The 20,456-nt window shown below is 37.5% G+C and overlaps 1 protein-coding gene across 2 annotated transcripts in view; it reads right to left on the bottom strand.

Moving 5' to 3' along the window:
- Positions 1 to 16,872: 16,872 nt before the first annotated feature.
- LOC136857409 (arf-GAP with dual PH domain-containing protein 1) overlaps positions 16,873 to 20,456 on the bottom strand; it is an 86,566-nt gene continuing 82,982 nt past the window's right edge. For both annotated transcript variants that reach the window (XM_067136059.2, XM_067136058.2), the window contains one exon: positions 16,873 to 17,949. In XM_067136059.2, coding sequence (XP_066992160.1) covers positions 17,873 to 17,949 — 77 coding nt within the window. In that variant the 3' untranslated portion in view covers positions 16,873 to 17,872. The remainder of the gene's footprint in view (positions 17,950 to 20,456) is intronic.

Below are 20,456 nucleotides of genomic sequence, written 5' to 3' on the forward strand. Positions count from 1 at the left end.
TAAGAAATTATCACGTAGTTTCAAGTCACACACTTCTTAGAACTTTAATATACACTCAACTTCCAGCTCGTTGCGAAATGTTAGGTTAAGTTTATCTCAAGGTTCCCGTTCACGTTCTTGTTCTCTGAACTAACGTGTGAAACAAGGCGACAAAATGTTCATATCTACTATAAATTTCAAATTCGATTCTCCTATAGTTTCGAATGGTAGCTACTTAAGTTTGGAAAGGATTAGTCAGACAGTTGTGTAGCATTTTTCGACTGTAACCTCTAAAAAAAGGATAGTACTCTTGTTAATATGCTATCAATTATTATTATTATTATAACTTGAACATTTCACTTCTTGCAACCTGCAAACATGTAAAGCAGTAGCAGTAATAAAGAACATAACGGAATGGTTCATCTGAGTCCATGGTTTCGCTTTCGGCTCTCCGTCACGTGGTATTGGAATGAACGAATTAAATGAACGAATCATTTTAGTGAATCGGTTCTTCTAAAAGAATCAGATTCCCCATCTCTATTCAGCTCCCTTCTTGAAATTTGCTATTACTTGTTGCGCTGAAGTGAAATCACGCTGTAATAATACACACAGCCAAATAGATTACCGTACATATACACATGCTGTAAGTCAGTAAGAATACACAAAGGCAAAGTCTGCAAACCGTACCAAAGACAAGTCAAAGTTAGGTTAGGTTGATAACGATGTTTCGTTTCATTGGAACTGATTCTCATTGTCAGAAGGAACTTATCATAGAAACAATCCCATGTTAATGTTGCAATTCTTACCATAAGGTCCGTATCACTATGAGTTGATTGTTATCTTCCCTTTTCAATACCTCGTAGCAATTGATTTCTGAATTGATCTTTGTAGGGGAGGTAACGTTGCTTTCATTTTCTGAGGAGTTCTTGCAGACTTTTCTTGTTTTTTTAGGCAACTTAATTGAATTCTATTCATAAGAACTGGACGAAATAAGACTGTATTAATAAAATGCTGCGTTTGTCATTTCACGCCAATTATGTTCTTAAATGCATTAATTGTTCGAAAATGCCACAATTCTACTTACCTGGTATTATTCATATATTTTTACAATTCTACAGGAGAAATGCTTTAATACAGCAATGGCAGTAGGGTACTTATAACCTCGTAAGTCACTATTTGCTTACATGCCGAGTAGTATATCAGCATAGCACATGAACATTGCCTATATTCACCAGGATTGCTGCTCTTGCATAGTGTATTCTTTTATACAAACCCTCTCACGCATGCACCCACAACTTCCAAGTACATTCATCATATGAAGGGAGTTCAATACACAGTATAACGCAACACATTTTTTTCTGAAAGTGGGTTGGTTTTATTGAGGATTCAAATACACCATGTTATTCCCTAATCCTTTTGCTACAATACCCTATTTTTCAACATAAATCTCCATTCAATGCTATGGCCTTACGCCACCGTAAGATGAGGGTCTGTATGCCTGCATGGTACCACTGGACTGGTCGATGTCGGAGCCAATGTCGTGCTACATTGGTAACTTCCCCATCATCCACGTGGTGCTCCCTGTGGAGTGCATCTTCATTGGGCCAAACAGGCGAAAGTCAAAAGGTGCAAGATCCGGGCAGTATGGTTGATGAGGAAGAACGGTCCAGTGAAGTTCTGTGAACTGCTGTTGCGTGCGCAGACTTGTATGAGGTCTTATGTTGTCGTGAATATGGAGAAGTTCGTTTGCATTTTTGTGGCTATGAACATGCTGAAATAATTTCTTCAGTTTTGTTAGTGTAGCACAATACCCTACAGAGTTGATTGTTTCACCACGAGGGAGGACATCGAACACCTTCAGAATCCCACAAGTCTGTTCGTATGACTTTAGTAGCTGAGGGTACGGTTTTGAACCTTTTCTTGGTGGGAGAGTGGGTGTGGCACCACTCCATGGATTAAAAAAACAGATCAGATGTAAGGCTTTTCAGGTGTTTGCTCTATCAACCAGCGTTTCGTCTTATGTCTGACACTAGACTCATCAGACATATATATTTGATTTAAGGTGTAAAAGTGTATCTACACTTCGCAGTCATACGAAGAATATCAAGACTTCTTCTTCTCTACTACAACTATTAATGCATATATGCCCAATTCCATACCTCATCAAGATTGTGAATTTCGACTTGTATCTACGTTCTTGAACACTACGAAGAATACTAAAAAGACTTCTTCTCATATATTCCCACAGCTAAGTGAACAAAAGTGTTTTAAGGAAATTCTAAAAATATATTTTTAATATTGTTAAACTTCTATGTTTTAAGACCATCTTTAAAACAACTGGTTCCAAATACGTTGTTCTACATGCAATATGGCTGAAGTTGACCTTTAAATAGGTCGAAACTAGTCCCACTGAATGTTTATTTAGTAAACACTTTAATTTGTATTGAAAAGGTGGATTCAAATCACTTATTATATTAATTTCGTTTAATCAAAGTTCAATACGGACCCATAAAATGAAATTCATTTCTCTAGACTCCATGGATTGCCGTTTTGTTTCCAGTTTGAAGTGATGAATCCATGTTTCATCACCTGTGACATTGTTAATAATAATGTTATTTGTTTTACATCCCACTAACTACTCTTTTACGGTTTTCGGAGACGCCGAGGTGCCGGAATTTAGTCCCGCAGGAGTTCTTTTACGTGCCAGTAAATCTACCGACACGAGGCTGACGTATTTGAGCACCTTCAAATACCACCGGACTGAGCCAGGATCGAACCTGCCAAGTTGGGGACAGAAGGCCAGCGCCTTAACCGTCTGAGCCACTCAGCCCGGCTGTGACATTGTTTGACAAGAAATTGTCACCTTCAGCCTCCTAACGAGCAAGCAATGCTCTTTATGGTCTTCCATTAGATGTCGAGGAACCCAGCGGGAACAAAGCTTTGAATACTGCAACTGGTGGATAAGTGTGTCAGCATTACCAACGGAGACGTCAAGTTCAGCAGTGAAGTGTTTGACCGTGATACATTGATCTGAAGGCTAAGCGCTGCCACCTATCAGAAATTAATGAAACTCTACAAGACGAAGTGGGAATATTCAAAGATGTCCCAAACAAAATTCCATTCTTTTAAAGACCGGAATTGGCCAAGAAATAAAATGTATTGCTTTATATATTGAACACCCCTCGTATAAAGACGAAGTATCCAATCATTACAAATTTATACGAGCTAAGGCTCGAAGAAAATTTTTATCCTGACGTGACATACAAATTTTTGGCAATTTTATACGCTATGATAAGTTTGGTTCTCATATGTTAGTAGCATCTGAGTAATAAATAAGATCAGACAGCTTTCCTCTCATGTGCCTCCATGAGTGTTAACGCCAACCGGAGTGTAAAAGAGAATTCTAGTTTTGATCAGCTGCCATAGGTTCAGTTGCTTGTTCTAAGATCTTTCCGTTCTCCCTGTGAAGTGTAGCTGGCATTGTTTATGCTATTTTGTGTTTCTATCCTTATATATATGATTTAAAATAACTTCATTTGCATGAGAGTAAGAAGAATTGTACAAATGAAGATATCTCCACTGTGGACTATCAATGGTTTCCCAATTTCAGTGTCAGCAACAAATGTTGCAATCAAGTGCATGGAGCTATTGTCCTTAAGGGGGGACCAATGCCTTTGACCAACCAAAAATGTGATTCTTCCATTCATTTATTTGTTTCATTTAAAACTGAACTTTTCTCTTTATAACGTGAAGCCCTGTCACCTCACCAAAGCAAGCCCTTTATCGGTAAGTCTGTTGCTCATTTCCTGTAACTTTTTTCAGAACCTTTTCCCTGATAACTCTGAAAGTTTCTAAGATATTAAGATGAAAGTTTGCATACATGTATATTTCATAAAGAAGAAGAAGAAGAATATATAATACAATTATTGGCTAGCTTCATTGGTTAAGTTTAAAAAATACATTTTGAAATGAAAATTAATGAAAAATTGACTGCTTTAAAATAACTTCATGAAAAAAATAATTATACTTGATGGACTTCACTGATTCTAGTACATACTGTAGCTATAATTTATTACTAATCATAACAAAGAAAGAATCGTAGAAAAATACAGTATTCATGTGTTTGGAAATTATCAGAGAACCTGCAAAATAGTAGCCATGATACACCTCCATTTTGAATAATAAATTATATATAATGGCATAGATTTAATTTCTAAATATGTAGGCATATTAAGTAATAATGTGTTTTTGTCATACTTTTAGTATTCAGTTCTATTGCTGAAAAAAAGTTAACACGTCCAATCTTTCTATGTTCAAAGGTGTGGGTGTGTCCCCCTCCCCCGCTTTATTTAGCCTCACTACCTGCACGTTGGAAGCAGTGAGTGCAAGGCCAGGGTGTTGGTAGGAAAGGAAGAAACATACTAATGACAAAGCAAACATTTATTGCATTATAAATAACAAAAAAAATGAGATACAGTATAAGTATAAATGAGCATCTATTATTGAATTTTGTACAACGAACTTTCTCTTGGTCTTCACAGTCACTGCGACTGAAAACAAGACAAATATATTTTGTGAGAATGTTCCAATCACATGACAGTGATTGCATCATGGTCACAAAACTTTCTGACAACAGATGGTCCTCTCCATTGCATCATCATACTGCAGTGAACCCTTCCTTATACAGTACACAGACTTTGTAATAGCACACAATGCAACCACTGACACATTCAAAGATATGCATATTGCTGTACTTGGTACAGAGCTTCTCCACCAGTCAATCCTCCCCTGCGACATTCTTCAATACTGGCAGTCAGCAGAGGAACTGGAGTTTGTGAAGCCCTGCTCAGTATGTGCGTTAAAATGGAATGTCGGTACAAACAACAAAATTTCATATCTGTTGTTAACAATGGATGAACATTTCTATAATAACAAAAATAATGATGTCCATATCCACATGCACCTCCTGACTAGAAAAAACACACATCGACTGTTATTTCACTATATTCTTCACAATGTAACACGTATGGAATGTTAGGCCACAGAATGCTGCTATTAGAGACTAGGAATGAGCTTAACTTGTCAAGTGTGATGGAAGAAGTATAGCAACAAGAGATCAGTATACACCATCTACACACTCTTAGGCCCGGTTTATTCAACCTCAGTTAACATTTAACTGCCTATTAAAATAATTTAACAGTGAACTTAACAAAATTAGCATTTAATCAACATTGGTTAAGACTAACAATCTGCTAAACTCTCAGTTAACTTACTGCCCAGGGTCAAGCAGTTAAATTCTTTGTTACCTCAAAATATGGCAGGTGAATTAGATGCAGAACTTCTGTATCTTGAATATTTGTAATATGATAGGACTTTTCCAGAGTTACAAACAGAAGACATGTTTTTCATACAATTGTTTCAGTTGCTCGAATGTACGTTGACTAATGTCAGTATGCAGATTGAATGAACTACATGTTTTCTGCCAAGCGTCACTTTGAGCACGCATTCATTAGTTTACTTACTTTCTATAACAGTGTTCTCCCCAGAAATTTTCGCCAGAACAGTGGCAAATACTATGTAAAAAATGAATATGATCAAATTTCAATTTATTCCTCTCAGAGCATTAACAATAATATCAGACAGGCAGAGGTGCCAACCCTTGAAGTGGATTATCAGTAATCGCCCTCCACTCCCGATAAAATTTGAGTCAAGTCCAAAGCATGCTCCTTCCTTCTCGATAATGACACCCCTTTTGCCCTTCCCTCTAGCAATCTATTCGAAAGTATATCATATTACACAATAACATTTGCACGCAACCTGTTAGTTCTGTGATAAAACATTCCTTGTAGCTTGTTTCTCACCCAGCAGCTGTTTTTCAGTGTAGTTTTCCTTGAAGCATCCTTCTCACTCTAATGATATTTTCGTCTTCTGTACCATAAGCGATTCCAGTGTAGATGTACTTAATGTAGGCCTCACTTACTTCTCAATCTTTCTGTCAACTGTCAGGTACACTTAACACAGCAAATACAACATTACTGAAAGATTTATAGCGGAGAAGAGCAGCGTCTCAGCTCCTACATTCACAATGAATATTACAACGCTTATGGGTAGCAAAAGGAAGTCACGATCAAATAAGTTTTGTTGCCAACTCATAAGCATTAAAACGAGCACAATTTAGGAGAAAGGCTCAAAAGGATTAAACATTTTTCCTTCTTTTCTTTTTTTTTTTTCATAGAAAATTATTTTTTCGTGATGTCAGCTTTTCCATAATAATTTTCCCTTGGACCGTAATTCTGTAATCGTGAGGTGAAATCCGTAATAATTACGGACAATCCATAGTAGTTGGCACCTCTGGACAGGTAAATATTAACTGTAAAATTGAACTATTTTAGTGTTATCACTAAAGACCGATTTATATGCATTTGCATGTTGTATATGCATTGGCATATTTAGCCCCTTTTCACCAGTTATTGCACATTTTAACTAAAAACTGGCGATGATGCATATTTTAGGGCTATACACTCGAGCCTCAGATTTTGCTTGTTTGCGAGACCCAGCAATTATTAAATATTGCTCGCTCATGCACATATGTGCTCTTGGATCTGATTGGATATTTCTATCTTGGATCTGATTGGATATTTCCATACGTTAGTGTTATATAGTTTAGTGTCATATAGAACGCATAACAAAATATAACAATAAACTGAGAGAATGTTAAAGAGATCGTTCAATTACTACAATACGTTCAATTGAAATTATTAGTATTTTAGTCATTGAATTGTATTAAACAATAATTTTATTCTATCAACTTTTAAATTTACCATGTTGAACTGGCATACCGGAAAAAATATGGCTCTTATTGCAACATCTAAAACAAGCATTGAACAAAACCTAAGAAATGTACAAAATCTGAGGCTGAAGTGTATTTACAATATTTTAGAAATCCAAAAGGGCGGGCTCAAGTTCTATCTTGTTTTAATGTTTTATAGTGACCGCGACATATAACTGAGCAGAGTCAATGCATCTGCCGTCCACGCACCCGCTTGATCCCCTTACCTGCCATAGCGATGATTCATCGCCGATGCAAATAAATTACGCACACTGTTTGTCACACGTCTATTGTTTCAGTTAAGTTCTCTATTTATTTGTACAAAGTTCAAAGCGTAGTGTGTAACGTGCAGTGCACCATGCCACCCGAAAAACGAAATGCTGTTTCGTGGATAGCTGACCATCCTGGAACATTTACTTATGATGGAAATAAGTTATACTGTCGAATTTGCAAAGAAAATGTTTTGTGCACAAAAAGTTTCAAACAGACCAGCAAGTCAAGACAAGTCTTCATCTCTCAGGAATGCAAAAGAAAGGCCCAAGACAACAACTTTTAAGAGCGGCAAGTAACAGTTGCAGTGATTTAACCTCCAGAGGAAACGACAAAAATCGCTTTAACATGGATCTGTGTGAAGCATTCATTGCAAGTAATATTCCTCTTCACAAACTTACAAACCCTATCCTCAAAGGTTTTCTGCGCAAATATTGCTTAAATTAAAATATACCAGATGAAAAATTGCATGCAGACAATTTATCTACATGTTCTGGAAGAAATTCGCAATGAACTCAAGGATATCATCATTTGGATTTCAGCTGATGAAACTACCAACAACTGTGGCCGTTATGTTGCTAATTTAATTGTTGGTGCATTAGAAAAAAGAGCCTTCTCCCTATTTGGTGGCCTGCAAAGAATTAACAAAATGTAAAACATTCTAAGATCGCCAGATTTGTGAATGAGGGCATTAAAAAGATATTTCCCGAATCTTCTGCAGATGAAAGGATGTTTGTGTTTCTCTCAGATGCTGCTCCCTACATGATCAAAGCAGGAAGAGCCCTCCAAGTATTTTACATGAATATGATTCATGCGACGTGCTTTGCTCACAGAGTACATCGCCTCGCTGAAGAAGTACGATCCATGTTTGGGAATGTAAACTAACTGATTTCATCAACAAAGAAAGTGTTTAGCGTTTCTTAAGGTACCTGCTCGCATCAAGGCCTACAAAGAAAAACTACAAAATGTGCCTTTACCTCCCGAACCAGTGGTAACTCGTTGGGGTACCTGGATCGAAACTGCGCTATTTTACTATGAACATTTCGAGGCAATCAAAGCTGTAATAAACGACTTCGATAGTGTAGAGGCTGTGGCAGTTTGTCAGTGCAAGGAAGCATTTAATGATTCCAGTATTCAGAAAAACACTGCAGTCATTAGCAGTCATTTTTCTCATATACCTGTGAGTATTAAAAAAGCTTGAAACTCAAGGTTTGGCGTTGACTGAATCTATTCAGGTAATGAAGAAAATTTGTCTAGTGAACTCCTCCTTGCCAGAGAGGTATTCCCGAAGAAACTTAAAAGTTTGCAAACATTTTGAACAATAACCCAGGCTTTGAACCTTTGTGTCAAATATACAGTTTTATTAATTGGATGGGTGAACTTTTGCCAGAAACAATAAGTGCCAACATAGCACCCTAATTCAAATACTGTCGTTACCTCAGTTGATGTCGAACGGTCCGTTTCTGCTTATAAAAATGTTTTGAGCAATCGATGACCCAATCTTACTACTGAACATTTGGAACAGTAACTGATCATTTCTGTTTACCATAGCAGCAAAATGTAAAATAATTTGTAAACAATACTTTTTTCTGAATAAAAATTTCTAATTGTATGTTGTTTTTGAAATAATATAAGTTATATAACTAATCATTACTTTACTTTTTATTATTTGATGTTGCATATTTTTACACTTTTCATACTTATTTCGAGCTTTTTAAGTTGCATATAATCCAGTCTTTAGTTATCACAAACAAGACATAAGAGTATGGTATTTTTGAACTTCTAGTGTTCTGCTGCTCGTTCATCATCTTGTAACACTGGGACTTGCAGCTTGGTTGCTGTAGAATGCCATGCGGAATCTAGTGCTCACATGCTAATCTGAATACTGCTCGTGCACGATAGTACGAGATAGTCAAGCTGAACATTTGAACTTGGATGTAATTGATGCAATTGTGCTGACAAAAGTGAAGATTTATCATTTAAATAAACAGTTTTGCAGTATTTACATTTTCATTTGGAATACCCTTTGACTCAAATACGTATTAATGTTATGAAACTAACACACATCTAGGTTATGTTAGTCGGGCAGTCTGTAAAAACGGCAGGGTCTATTAAAAAGGTCCTAGGGAGAACACTTGGTATATACTTGGAAATTATTTCCAAAATAAGAGAAATCTGAACCATACATTCTCTTCTCAGCTTTTTTCATATTAGTCTATAGAGCAATAGAAAATTCACGGCCGAGACAAAAAATTTGAATAAACGATGACTTCACGTGCCTTGGTTTACAGCTGTATTCAAACAAAAGCGCATCGACATGCACTCACAAACTCCATGGTTCTACCACTGCCATCTAGATTCTCAATGATCATGACTCTTGTGAGAGTTCAACACCGTGTTAGCTAACAGTTCTCAGGAAATGTTTGGATAAATGCAAGAATCTTAACATGCTGCTAAATTTTGAATGCTATGTTAACAAACAGTGTGTTAGTGTTCTTTTAACTGAGATTGAATAAACCAGGCCTTAAGAATTTATTCAGCACCAGTTAAGAGCTAGTTTCCAATTATGCTTTCTATTGCTTATGCACCTCAGTGGGAGAGACAACTTGACGGCATTACTGGAATGGAGCGTTCATCTCCTTAAACCAACATACCACCAGGGTGGGAATTTTAACCCCTTATCTTTTTAAAATATAAACTTTGGTTCCTTTAAAGAACCAATATTAAAAGCCAGAATACATATGTTGCTGTTAAAAATTTTAATTTTGTGAACAAATACCATTTTAAAAATTTGCAGAGACAGCTCAAAAATTAGAATAAAATTTTAAAGAAGATATTAAAATGAAAAGGCAATGAAATTTTTGTCTATCTTCTGGTCATAAATCACTTTCAAATGTTTTTTTGCTGTATGATATGCACTGAACTACATCACAGTCTTCAAAAACACACATGTAGTTCAATTCCCTACTTCTTTTTTCCACCTTTGTACTGTGACAGAAATTTGTCTGAGAATTTGGAAAGTAACAGTGAAGTTTTATGACATCTTGTGGACACTTACATAACTAGGTGTACAAAACATTTAAATTTGAGCTTTAAGTTTGTTTACTGCCTGAATATATTCAAGTAAAACCTAATATATCTTGGATTTTAAAATTAATCTCTACCGCGATGGGAAAATATAATTTTGCTTAGGTAGCATTAACATTTAGAGGTTGCTACCGAATCTGAAACATCACATGTATGCATTTCAAGATTATTTTAAACTGAGTTTGTGGACTGTTGATAGTCAGTAGTGAAAACTGTGATGCAGTATCCATCGGCCAGAGCGACATCATTTTCGTTGAAGTGGTGTCATTTTACTGCAACACATCAACTAAATGTGGCACTATGAAGGTCATGGTGTACTTATATTTGTGAATACTTAAAAGAACTAAAATGAAAGGTGTAGGCATTACAGCTTCCAGACAATGAGTGATACCTTGCAAGTGGAAATGTTGTAATGAAATTAATCTAAAGTTGATGCACTGAGCAGCAAGTTCTGCATTTGGTTTACGGTATCAGACATGACAAACTGAAATGAGTAGATAAAATAGGCTATGGTAATTCACAGTGATTAATGTAAGCTGAAAAAAATAATAATGCTGGAGCAAAAAATAAACTTCCTGAATGTCACTCTAATATCGGCCGACTGGATCCCTCGCTGCGCTCCTTATACCGCCCTTGACAATTGTTTGTGAAGCCCAGCATCAAGCTGTAATTGGACAGTTTCACCATAATGCCGCTGGAGCCCTGGCCTCCTAATCACTGACAGGAAGCTGTGTACTGCAAATTGCCGCATTTGCAGTTTTATTTATATTGTATTGCTGTCGTAAATGTTGGCAATGTGTTCACAATGAGGTGCTTGTTGGCTTGATATTGAGAGCTGATAGTTATGTGCTAGTGATTTATTTTTTTATTGTGTAGTGTGGCGATTATATTTTTAAAATTGTGTTTACAAATCTTGGAATTAGTGACGTTATTGTGCACCTTTTCGTACTTTGAGCGGAAATTTTCTGCAAACAAGAAGAAATGTAATGAGTGACTCCAAGTGATTTCTCGCTGTAACTTTGTCCTAAACAAGAATTTTAATTTATGCACTAATTAGTTTTTTTTAAATGGTGTAGTGATTTGCTTTTCTTTAACTGTGTTCAGAAATATTCGAATATGTATTGCTGTGTGCCTTTTTATATTTCGAACAGGAAAAGAAAAGAGCAAAGAGACACTATCATTTCACGAATTCTCTGTAGACCAGGACAAAACTACGGAGTGGCTCAAAGCAGTTAGCACTTTCATCTTAGTTTTCCGTTTCTATTTAGGGTATTTATCTGCTTTCTTTTTTAATCTGTTTACCCTCCAGGGATGGCCTTTCCCTTGGACTCAGCGAGGGATCCTACCTCTACCACCTCAGGGTAGTGTCCTGGAGCATGAGACACTATATAAATAACTGGCAAGGATGACCAGTACCTCGCGCAGGCAGCTGCAACTGCTATGCTGAACAGAGGCCTTATGTTGGGGATTGGAAGATTGGAAGGGATAGACAAGGAAGAGGGAAGGAAATGGCCGTGGCCTTAAGTTAGGTACCATCCCCGCATTTGCCTGGAGGAGAAGTGGGAAACTATCTAAAACCACTCTGAGGATGGCCGAGATGGGAATCGATCCTCCCTCTACTCAGTTGACCTCACAAGGCTGAGTGGATCCCGTTCCAGCCCTTGTACCACTTTTGAAATTTCGTTGCAGGGCCAGGAATTGAACCCGGGCCTCTGGGGTTGGCAGCTAATCATGCTAATCGAGTATTTTTTTACCCCAAAATTTTCTTTCATTGAATAATCCTTTAGGTGGAGTCGTATTTGCCATATGACAGCAACACAACACATTTTTATCCAAGATAATATGAACTTTAACATTTAAACACTGACAAGTAACAACCATTACTGTTATGATAGTAAGACCAACATATGAAGTGTGGTTACCTGAGCAATGAACAGTTTACAATGTATTTACTCAAAATATTTTTCTCTCACTGAAACTTTATTTAAAATTATTCTTCTTTTTTTGCTATTTGTTTTACGTTACACCAACACAGATAGGTCTTAAGGCGACGGTGGAATAGGAAAGAGCTAGGAGTGAGAAGGAATCAGCCTCCTTCTGTACTTAAGGTACAACCTGATGCGAAAATGGGAAACCATGGAAAACCATCTTCAGGGCTGCCAACAGTGGGGTTCGAATCCACTATCTTCCGGAAGAAAGCTCACAGCTGCGCGCCCCTAACCGCATGGCCAACTCGCCTCGTATTTAAAATTCTAGTGCAAGGTATGAATGAAATGTAATCTGACACTACATATATTGAAATTAAAATTTAAACACATTTGAGTCAAAATATTTACGTTATCCATACAACGAATATAGAAAAAAGTAAGACTTTTATGTTTTGTCCAGCTCCCTTCCTGAGAGCAGCACTTGAAGAATTTTAGAATTTTAAAACTCTTGCCATGATAATAAAAGCGATTACTATTATTCCTCACAATTGGACTAGTCCATCTCTCCGCAGTTTCATTTCACTATGTTATTTTGGCACATATCAATGAAAGTAGCCTTTAGGATTAATCATTTTAACAGTATTAACCTATGTAACATTCTCCATAACTCTAAATTACGATAAATCGGCAATCAAAGTCAATATCTTTTCCATAAAGAAGTATGCATTTCTACCGCAAATAGTTAGGCCACCAGCGCCACGTGTCGAGCTGTGTAACTACTCCGATTACAGTGCGTGAACCCAATTGTTAAGGCCAGTAAGGAGCTAGCTAGAGCGATGCATCAAGTCGGCCATGCTCTAATAAAACATTTTGAGGCACAAAACCATTATGACGGATTCTACTCATGTATGTCTGTGGTGACTGTTTCTCAATTTCTAAAAATTAAGTTCAAAAGCAGTTTTGCTCCATAACAAAAAATAAATTAACATCATTTCCCTTACTTCACGTTGCAGGATGCAACAAATATTTCCACGAGGGAAGTGTAGGTTGAGCAGCTAAATGAAACAACTTGCACAAAGCAGGCACATAGTAGACTCCAAAATGCTATGCAATATTGTTGCCTTGAATGTTTTCTTTATGTCGTTTGTCCATATGCTTTTATCTGCTGTTTGCCTGCCTGGTGGCAATGATCTTCAACCTTTTCACTCCCACTCCCACTCTCGAGTTAACTCTGAAATCTGTGTGTCTTTCGCTGTCCCAACCACAAGTCAACTCGTATTTCAAACATCTCGCTCTCTCCCAGTCCCGTGTTTAGTTGTATGATCCGGTTCTCTTGTTCAATGTGAGATGCCAGCTACATACATCGTGAGAACTATATTCTTATGATGATTGTCCATTGGCTTATTCTTTGACAGCTCAAGATGGCTGCATCCACTAGTAAACAAAGTTTAAAGGAAGATGATATTTTAGATATTTAGATGTTTTAGGTAATGATGACAAACCTGACTATTACAAGGATAGTAAAGATTATATCTTAGTTAATGATTCTGTGGAATGTGATAGGAGGAAATGTAGGAATAATTATGAAATGTTGATGAAAATGTGAAGAAACAATGTTTTAATTTCATGTTTGCCCTAAAACTTTGTAAATATAAAATAAATATTAGCTAGTGTCAAAATATCCAAAATAACCTCGAATGGAACATGCATACACAGATACCTCAGAGAGAAAAGGTTAGCCAGTTTGAGACCCATAGATCAAAAAAATGTTCACAGTCAGAGTGTTGGCCAGCAGAATAGGAGAGGTGGTGGTATACAATTTCTACTCGATTGCCTGCCAAAAGCCTGGATTCAATTCCAAATGGAGTGCAGGCATATGATAAGTTGATGGTAATTCGTTTGTCAGACGAAGACGTTAAGCCTTGAACTGACCCTTGGTGTTATTTGACAGAAGTAGGCTATGTGCTGACATGGGGTTTCACCCTCTCCCTACCTCGTCATCTCACACCCAGATGTGCTGGTCGCCTGTGGGTGTCAAATAGAAAAGACCTGCACCATATGAGCAGAGTATGTTCTGACATTCTCAGCACTAAACGCCAAATGCTAAATAAATGTTATTGCTGTTGAGTGCATAAATGATCTCATAAATTATATTGATTTTACTCTATGTTTTTCTCCTTTTCAAGAATGAGATCTGCAAATCCCCAGGCAGTTGTGCATTTTTCGCTACAACCTTATGGATGTGCTTTTTGAACGAATTATTATCATGTAATCGCTGATTGATGTACACAATATTATAGACCGTAACTCTAAACTGAACACATGCAAAATGCCTTACACAGCTCATTTTTGTATTTCTATACAGTAATGTGTTGCTACACGACTTATGAAGCCTTGTCACTTTTCAATGCATGAACATCAGCCAAAATACACTTCATTTTAGAAGTCAACTTTGCACCTGCTTTCTACAAGACAATTTTCATTCAATATTCAACATTTCCCTTGTTAGTTTGAACTAAATCTTAGATACTATGAGGTAATCTAATGGTAATGGATATATTTGTGGAACCAAATAATACTGTTTTATTTCCCTGTGTGATGGTCGCTGCACAGTAAACGAATGGGACAAAAGGGAGGAATTCATCCCAGGACAAATCCACCAGCGGATTCCTGAAAGGTGCTGCCACCCTCGATGTTGTTAGAAGCTCTGTCACAGAAGTGGGTTTTTCCTATTTACAAAAAAGGTTAGCATGCAAATGGCATTTACAATTTAAAGAAGGTTCTATCACATGGGGTTACTTTGCTTACAACTGCGCCAGAGACATCATGCCAAAACATGATGGACTTCAACTTGCAATATAATTTACACCTTTTGAGGAAATAATAAGGTAGGGGTATAACTGAGATTTAATTGATGTAATATAGGTGAACGTCAGGGAAAATAAGCTTAAAACAGGAACATTATAGAATTCAACAAACCGCTACTTTCTCACTTGTCAATGATATAGCATATGCAGTGTCATTTGTTTTTACTGCCAACCTATGGAACTGAAATTTAATCAAGCAATAAACTGTGATCTTCAGGTTACTTAGGACAGAGTCCCAAGTTATACTTATTTTTAATTTGTGGCGAAATCTTAATAAGGACGGTTTCAAAATTTTATTTCAGAGTAAATGTCATGCCACCAGCAGTATGTTTCCCAGTCAGAGGCCTTTAAAAAAAAAAAAAAAAGAGCAGCGGTAGTCCGTATCTACTTTCAACACAAGATGAAGAAAAATTGGCATGTGCTTTAGTCTTAACTGCAGATTGGGGTTTTCCAATGACTGAATTTAATGCAAGAGAGATCACAACAAGACAAGTATGAAAGAACCAAGGTTCGGAAATAACACGGCTGTCAAGGACGGGGTGAAATCTTATAAAAAGAGGTAATCTAATCTACTGAAAGAGAGGTTGAGTGAAAACATCAAGTGAACCAGTGCTGCTGTGGTTCAAGAATCAACAATAGTACTTTTCAGACTTAGAAGTGACAATGAGTGATGAACCCATTAAGGCCATGATGAAACAAACCTGTGCGATGATCCAGGAAGGCAGAAAGTTATTGATCGACGGACCTATGAACATCTAGAACATTTGGTGGACTCTTCCAATCTAGATTTCTGTTATGCTAGCTTGAACAGCCAGTGGACATTTTTTACCCTCCTTCCCCAGTCAAGTGGAGAAATGGAAAAGCAAACTTCAAGACATCCCCACGCCTCCTAAAGAAATATTTATATCATCTTGCTGATAGAGCAGAATAGAACCACTTCAAAGGTGGTTTCAGAGCAAGTGGAATCAAACTTGGAATAAGTTTTGAGACAGCTCATTGGAAAGCATCATTCAAGGAGTTTCTACAGGAATACCGGAGTTCACAAACATGCGTCCTGAAAAAACAACAGAAATTTCAGCTAAATGCAGGCCAAAGCATATAACCTCAAAATGCTCACAGAAAGAAACAGCAATGGAAGGTAGGGCATCAACATTCTACAGCCAAAGATTTCAGCATTCAGTTGAGGGAAACAACCAAATAGCTCTGGTTCACTTTTCAAGAAACTGTAGCAAAGAAGTCTCAGTAACAGGATTGTGCTAATTTTTGTGCACAAAAGCTTAATGATGAAACTGCTAAAGAAGCTAAGGCACTGGTTGCAGGAATTCCCTTGTAGGTGTCGATGATGCAGTTTGTGAGTAACCTTTTGGAGATATCAGGTGAAGTGTAGTGATTTTGTGGTATTAAACTCGTATGTGGCATTGAGACACAGAATATAAAACAGCACACAGTTAAGAAGCTGGAAGCTTTTAAAACGTGGCTACATTAAGGGTCACCTGGGTTGGTTTTACAACACACTCACAGTAACAAAGAGAACTGCTGGTTGTTACTTAAAGCAGAAAGATAGCCTACCAGGGCCGTGTACTTTATGGCGACAAATATAAAGTTCTGCACACGTAACATGAATCACGCTGCAAAGGCAAGAGTAAGGAAAAGGGTGGCAGTATGATGTGCACTTGCTCCACAGGTGTACTCAGTTCACAGAAAACATTCAGCTGGAGGTATGCTTCATTCCTTCCTGAGCGTGTCAATAATGAGCAAAAACCTTCATGCAGGGGGAAAAAGAAAAGTTGTGATACTGTCAAGTTCCATGAAAAAAAATTATGAGAAAATATCTACTGGATTCTATAAAAACAATTTATTTAATGGAGTGGTGAATTAGATTGACAAAATAAATATAAATATTACAGTTTATTTTAACATCTGAACTTTCTTAATGGAGCATATTCCTTGCTTCTAGAGTGAGTGAAAAGATCCTGGATATTTGTTGCATGATCAAAAATGGCTTTGTACCTGCACAAAACCCAGAGAAAGAGAGAGATTTATTTATAAGTGATTTATCTCAGTGTTCCTAGTTTCTGATCAGCAAAGATAACATTTGTTTGTTAATTATCACAGTACAGAACACCTCATCTTTCAAAACAGAATGTTTTCGGCAGTTGACAGCAAACCAGGTGCCTAGAACTATCAGTATCATTGCAAACCGAACCGAATCACAGCAGTACGATGCGCGTGATTCAAGCTATCTGAAGCAGGTAATATGTGGAAAAATCTAGGAATTAAGAAATGGAGCAGGAGTTGACAAGGGCTGTGGTTTTCATGCCCTGTGAGGTGCTTACAGACATATGAACATGGAAGGCAATTAGATGAATATCTCATAGCATATTCAGTAAGAACACAAGTAGAGATGGTTAGTACATGTGTCAAGTACTGCAATCAAACCCACATTTAGGGTGCAGCTCGTAAGCAGACTCACCCTCTAACACTCAAGATAAGAAGTAAATGGTAGAATAATCTCTGTGGTCATTTCCATTACTGTGCGTCATTGTTTAAAGACTCACAGTGCTGATACCAATACACTAAAAGGACATCAATACAGAGTATTTACATCATCACTTTTCATCCATGTGTCTATGCTTGCATTGATCTGTAATTAACAATCAAATTTATAATAAAAGTATTATGTATTCCTTTACATCAACAGGCTGTACACAAACACATTGGTAGAACAACTTTTGTACTTCTTTCCTGATTTTTAATTATTTTTTTAAAACTTTGGGCATATGATTTAGTCACCTGAAATGTATCTATAATTAAAGAGAAGAAAAGAGGTACACATGCAGTAGATGTCACCGTGAGCCTCTTGGTGGAGGAGCCCTCCTATCGTGCTTCATGCAGCATGCACTGTCACACTATCACCCACATCTAACGCACCAGGTGGACGGGCGCAGACAGCGGCCTGGGAACTGCCACCGCACTTTTACGAAAGCTGCTGCAGAAAAGAAAGAAAAAGCATGTCCAAGCGGTGTCTTGCATGCCAAATATTAAGGCACTGTGGGAGGCAGCGATCTACTCAGAACGGACTTTCTCACCTCAACATAAGTAAATGTAATTCTGACTTCAATTCTAACTGCTAGCAAACATAAAGTTCAGATTTAAAACGTTGTGCAGGAACTGAAGTAGCCCCTAAGTTCAAGGGGAAAAAACCCAGTGGAAGACATTATGGATAATTTATTTTACTTTGTACACATAGTGAAATTAGACTATGGACACTGAATGTTATATACGAGGGGCGTTCAATATATAGTGCAACACATTATATTTCTCAGCCAATTTCAATTTTTAAAAATTGGAAGTTTGTTTGGGACATCTTTGAATATTCCCGCTTCGTCTCGTACCGTTTCATTAATTTCCAATAGGTGGCAGCGCTATAACCTGCCTTCAAAATGGCATCTGTAACAGAGGCGCGTACCAAACTGAGAGCAGTTATTGAGGTTCTTTCGGCGGAAAACCAGGGCATCACAGATATTCAGAGGTGCTTGTAGAATGTCTATGGAGACCTAGCAGTGGACAAAAGCACGGTGAGTCATTGGGCGAGGTGCGCTTCATCATCACATCAGCGGCAGGAGCTCACAAAACTTCAGTTGACGGTTCTTCCTCATTCACCCTACAGCTCGGATCTCGCGCCTTCTGATTTCCATTTGTTTGGCCTAATGAAGGATGCACTCAGCGGGAAGCACTATGTGGATAATGGGGAAGTTATCGATGCAGCACAATGTTGGCTCCGACATAGACCAGTTGAGTGGTACCATGCAGGCATACAGACCCTCGCCTTACGGTGGCTTAAGACCATAGCATTGAACGGAGATTATGTTGAAAATTAGGGTATTGTAGCAAAAGGATTGGGCAATAACATAGAGTATTTGAATCCTCAATAAAACCAACCTGCTTTTAGAAAAGAAAAAGTGTTGTATTATATATTGAACTCCCTTTGTAGAAAGATAGGAACATTGAAAGGAACACACAAAGAGGAAAAATACAATGGAGGTCAGTGTAGGAAGAGGGACAAATAGAAGGAAAGGACAAGGACAATCTCTATTTATAGATATACATGCTCTTCTTCTACATCCACATGTTATCAGCCCCTGACAAGCTCATCCTGGCTTCCCAGCTTTATAAGGAGGGCGGGCATCAACACTCATTGGGGGGCCATACGGACAGATTTTCAGTATTGTTGAGGGAAGTGCGAGGGGGAGGAGCTGGATAAATCCTTTATCTGGATTGAACTGCACGTGTTTGTTCCTTACGGACACTGAATGCAGTTCAAACTGCCGCCAACCATATTCAATGCAGGCATCACATCAGCATAGTGCTGGTTGTCAGTTCTAAATTATTTAGGAACAGAAATCATTTGGGAAAGATAAATAAAACAAATTGTCCATTATGCTACTCCTGATATTCCAAGGTTTATTTTGTCGTAGACTATGTTCTCAATGGGCTACTTCAGTTTCTTACTTTTTGAATTACACTGTGAATTTGTCTGCTCTCCTCCACTTATCCAACATTCTCCCACCTTCATATTTACTTTTCTTAGTTTTAAAACAAAAGCTCAACAATATATTTGCCCACTCTATGATTAATTCATTTTTGGGCAGCACAAATTATTTATCTTATCTATCTCATACTTTGCATAGTGATGAACTAGAAAAATGAAAGCCACAGCTCTGATTGTTGTTTTCTGTACATTTTCATCACTTCTTAGTTCATTCCTATCCAATAATTTGGCCTATCTATTGTAATTTAGCAAGACTCTCCTAATACGAGCCGCACACTCTCCAGTTTATCCAATGAGATTGGCCAGCATATTATATCATTTACTCTTCAAAAGATGTACGATATACAAAATCTCTAATTACTCTGATTTTACAAAATTTCTGAGTAGATCACTTGCTCTCTCATGGACTCAATTATAATAATGGTGCAAAACAGAAACAAGCAAAGTGCCTGAAGAGATCATCATGACATTAAAATACACTTTCTTCTCTGCATACAAGAATCCTGAAAACACAGACCTTTCAATGTGTTGCTTCCTCACAACAAGGATGTCCATTTTGAATTTCTTACAGCAATTGAATACCTGTAGCTTTATGTAACAAAATAAAATCTGAATGCCTCGTCCTCCTCTGGTATCTTGTCAGCTACCTGCCCTAGTTCTATTGTTGTACTTTGCAGGTGTTCCACAGTGTAGAAGGTTGTTGCTTACTCTGCTAACTTTCTAGCTAGGGCACAAAGAACTCAAGAAGGTGGAAATGTCAATGGATATCCAAATAAGAAGTATTAGGTGAGCAGATTATGAGTTTCCCATGTGCATGGCAGAGGCTGCCTGGGCTGCACAGCCTGTACTCTTAGCGAGATGGCAGCACAAATACACACTTTACCAAACTTAAAAACTAGAATTACTGTTTAATAATATTACAAAAAACGAAACACTTAAAAACA

This window comes from Anabrus simplex, chromosome 1, assembly GCF_040414725.1.
Source record: "Anabrus simplex isolate iqAnaSimp1 chromosome 1, ASM4041472v1, whole genome shotgun sequence".
Taxonomy (NCBI): Eukaryota; Metazoa; Arthropoda; class Insecta; order Orthoptera; family Tettigoniidae; genus Anabrus; species Anabrus simplex.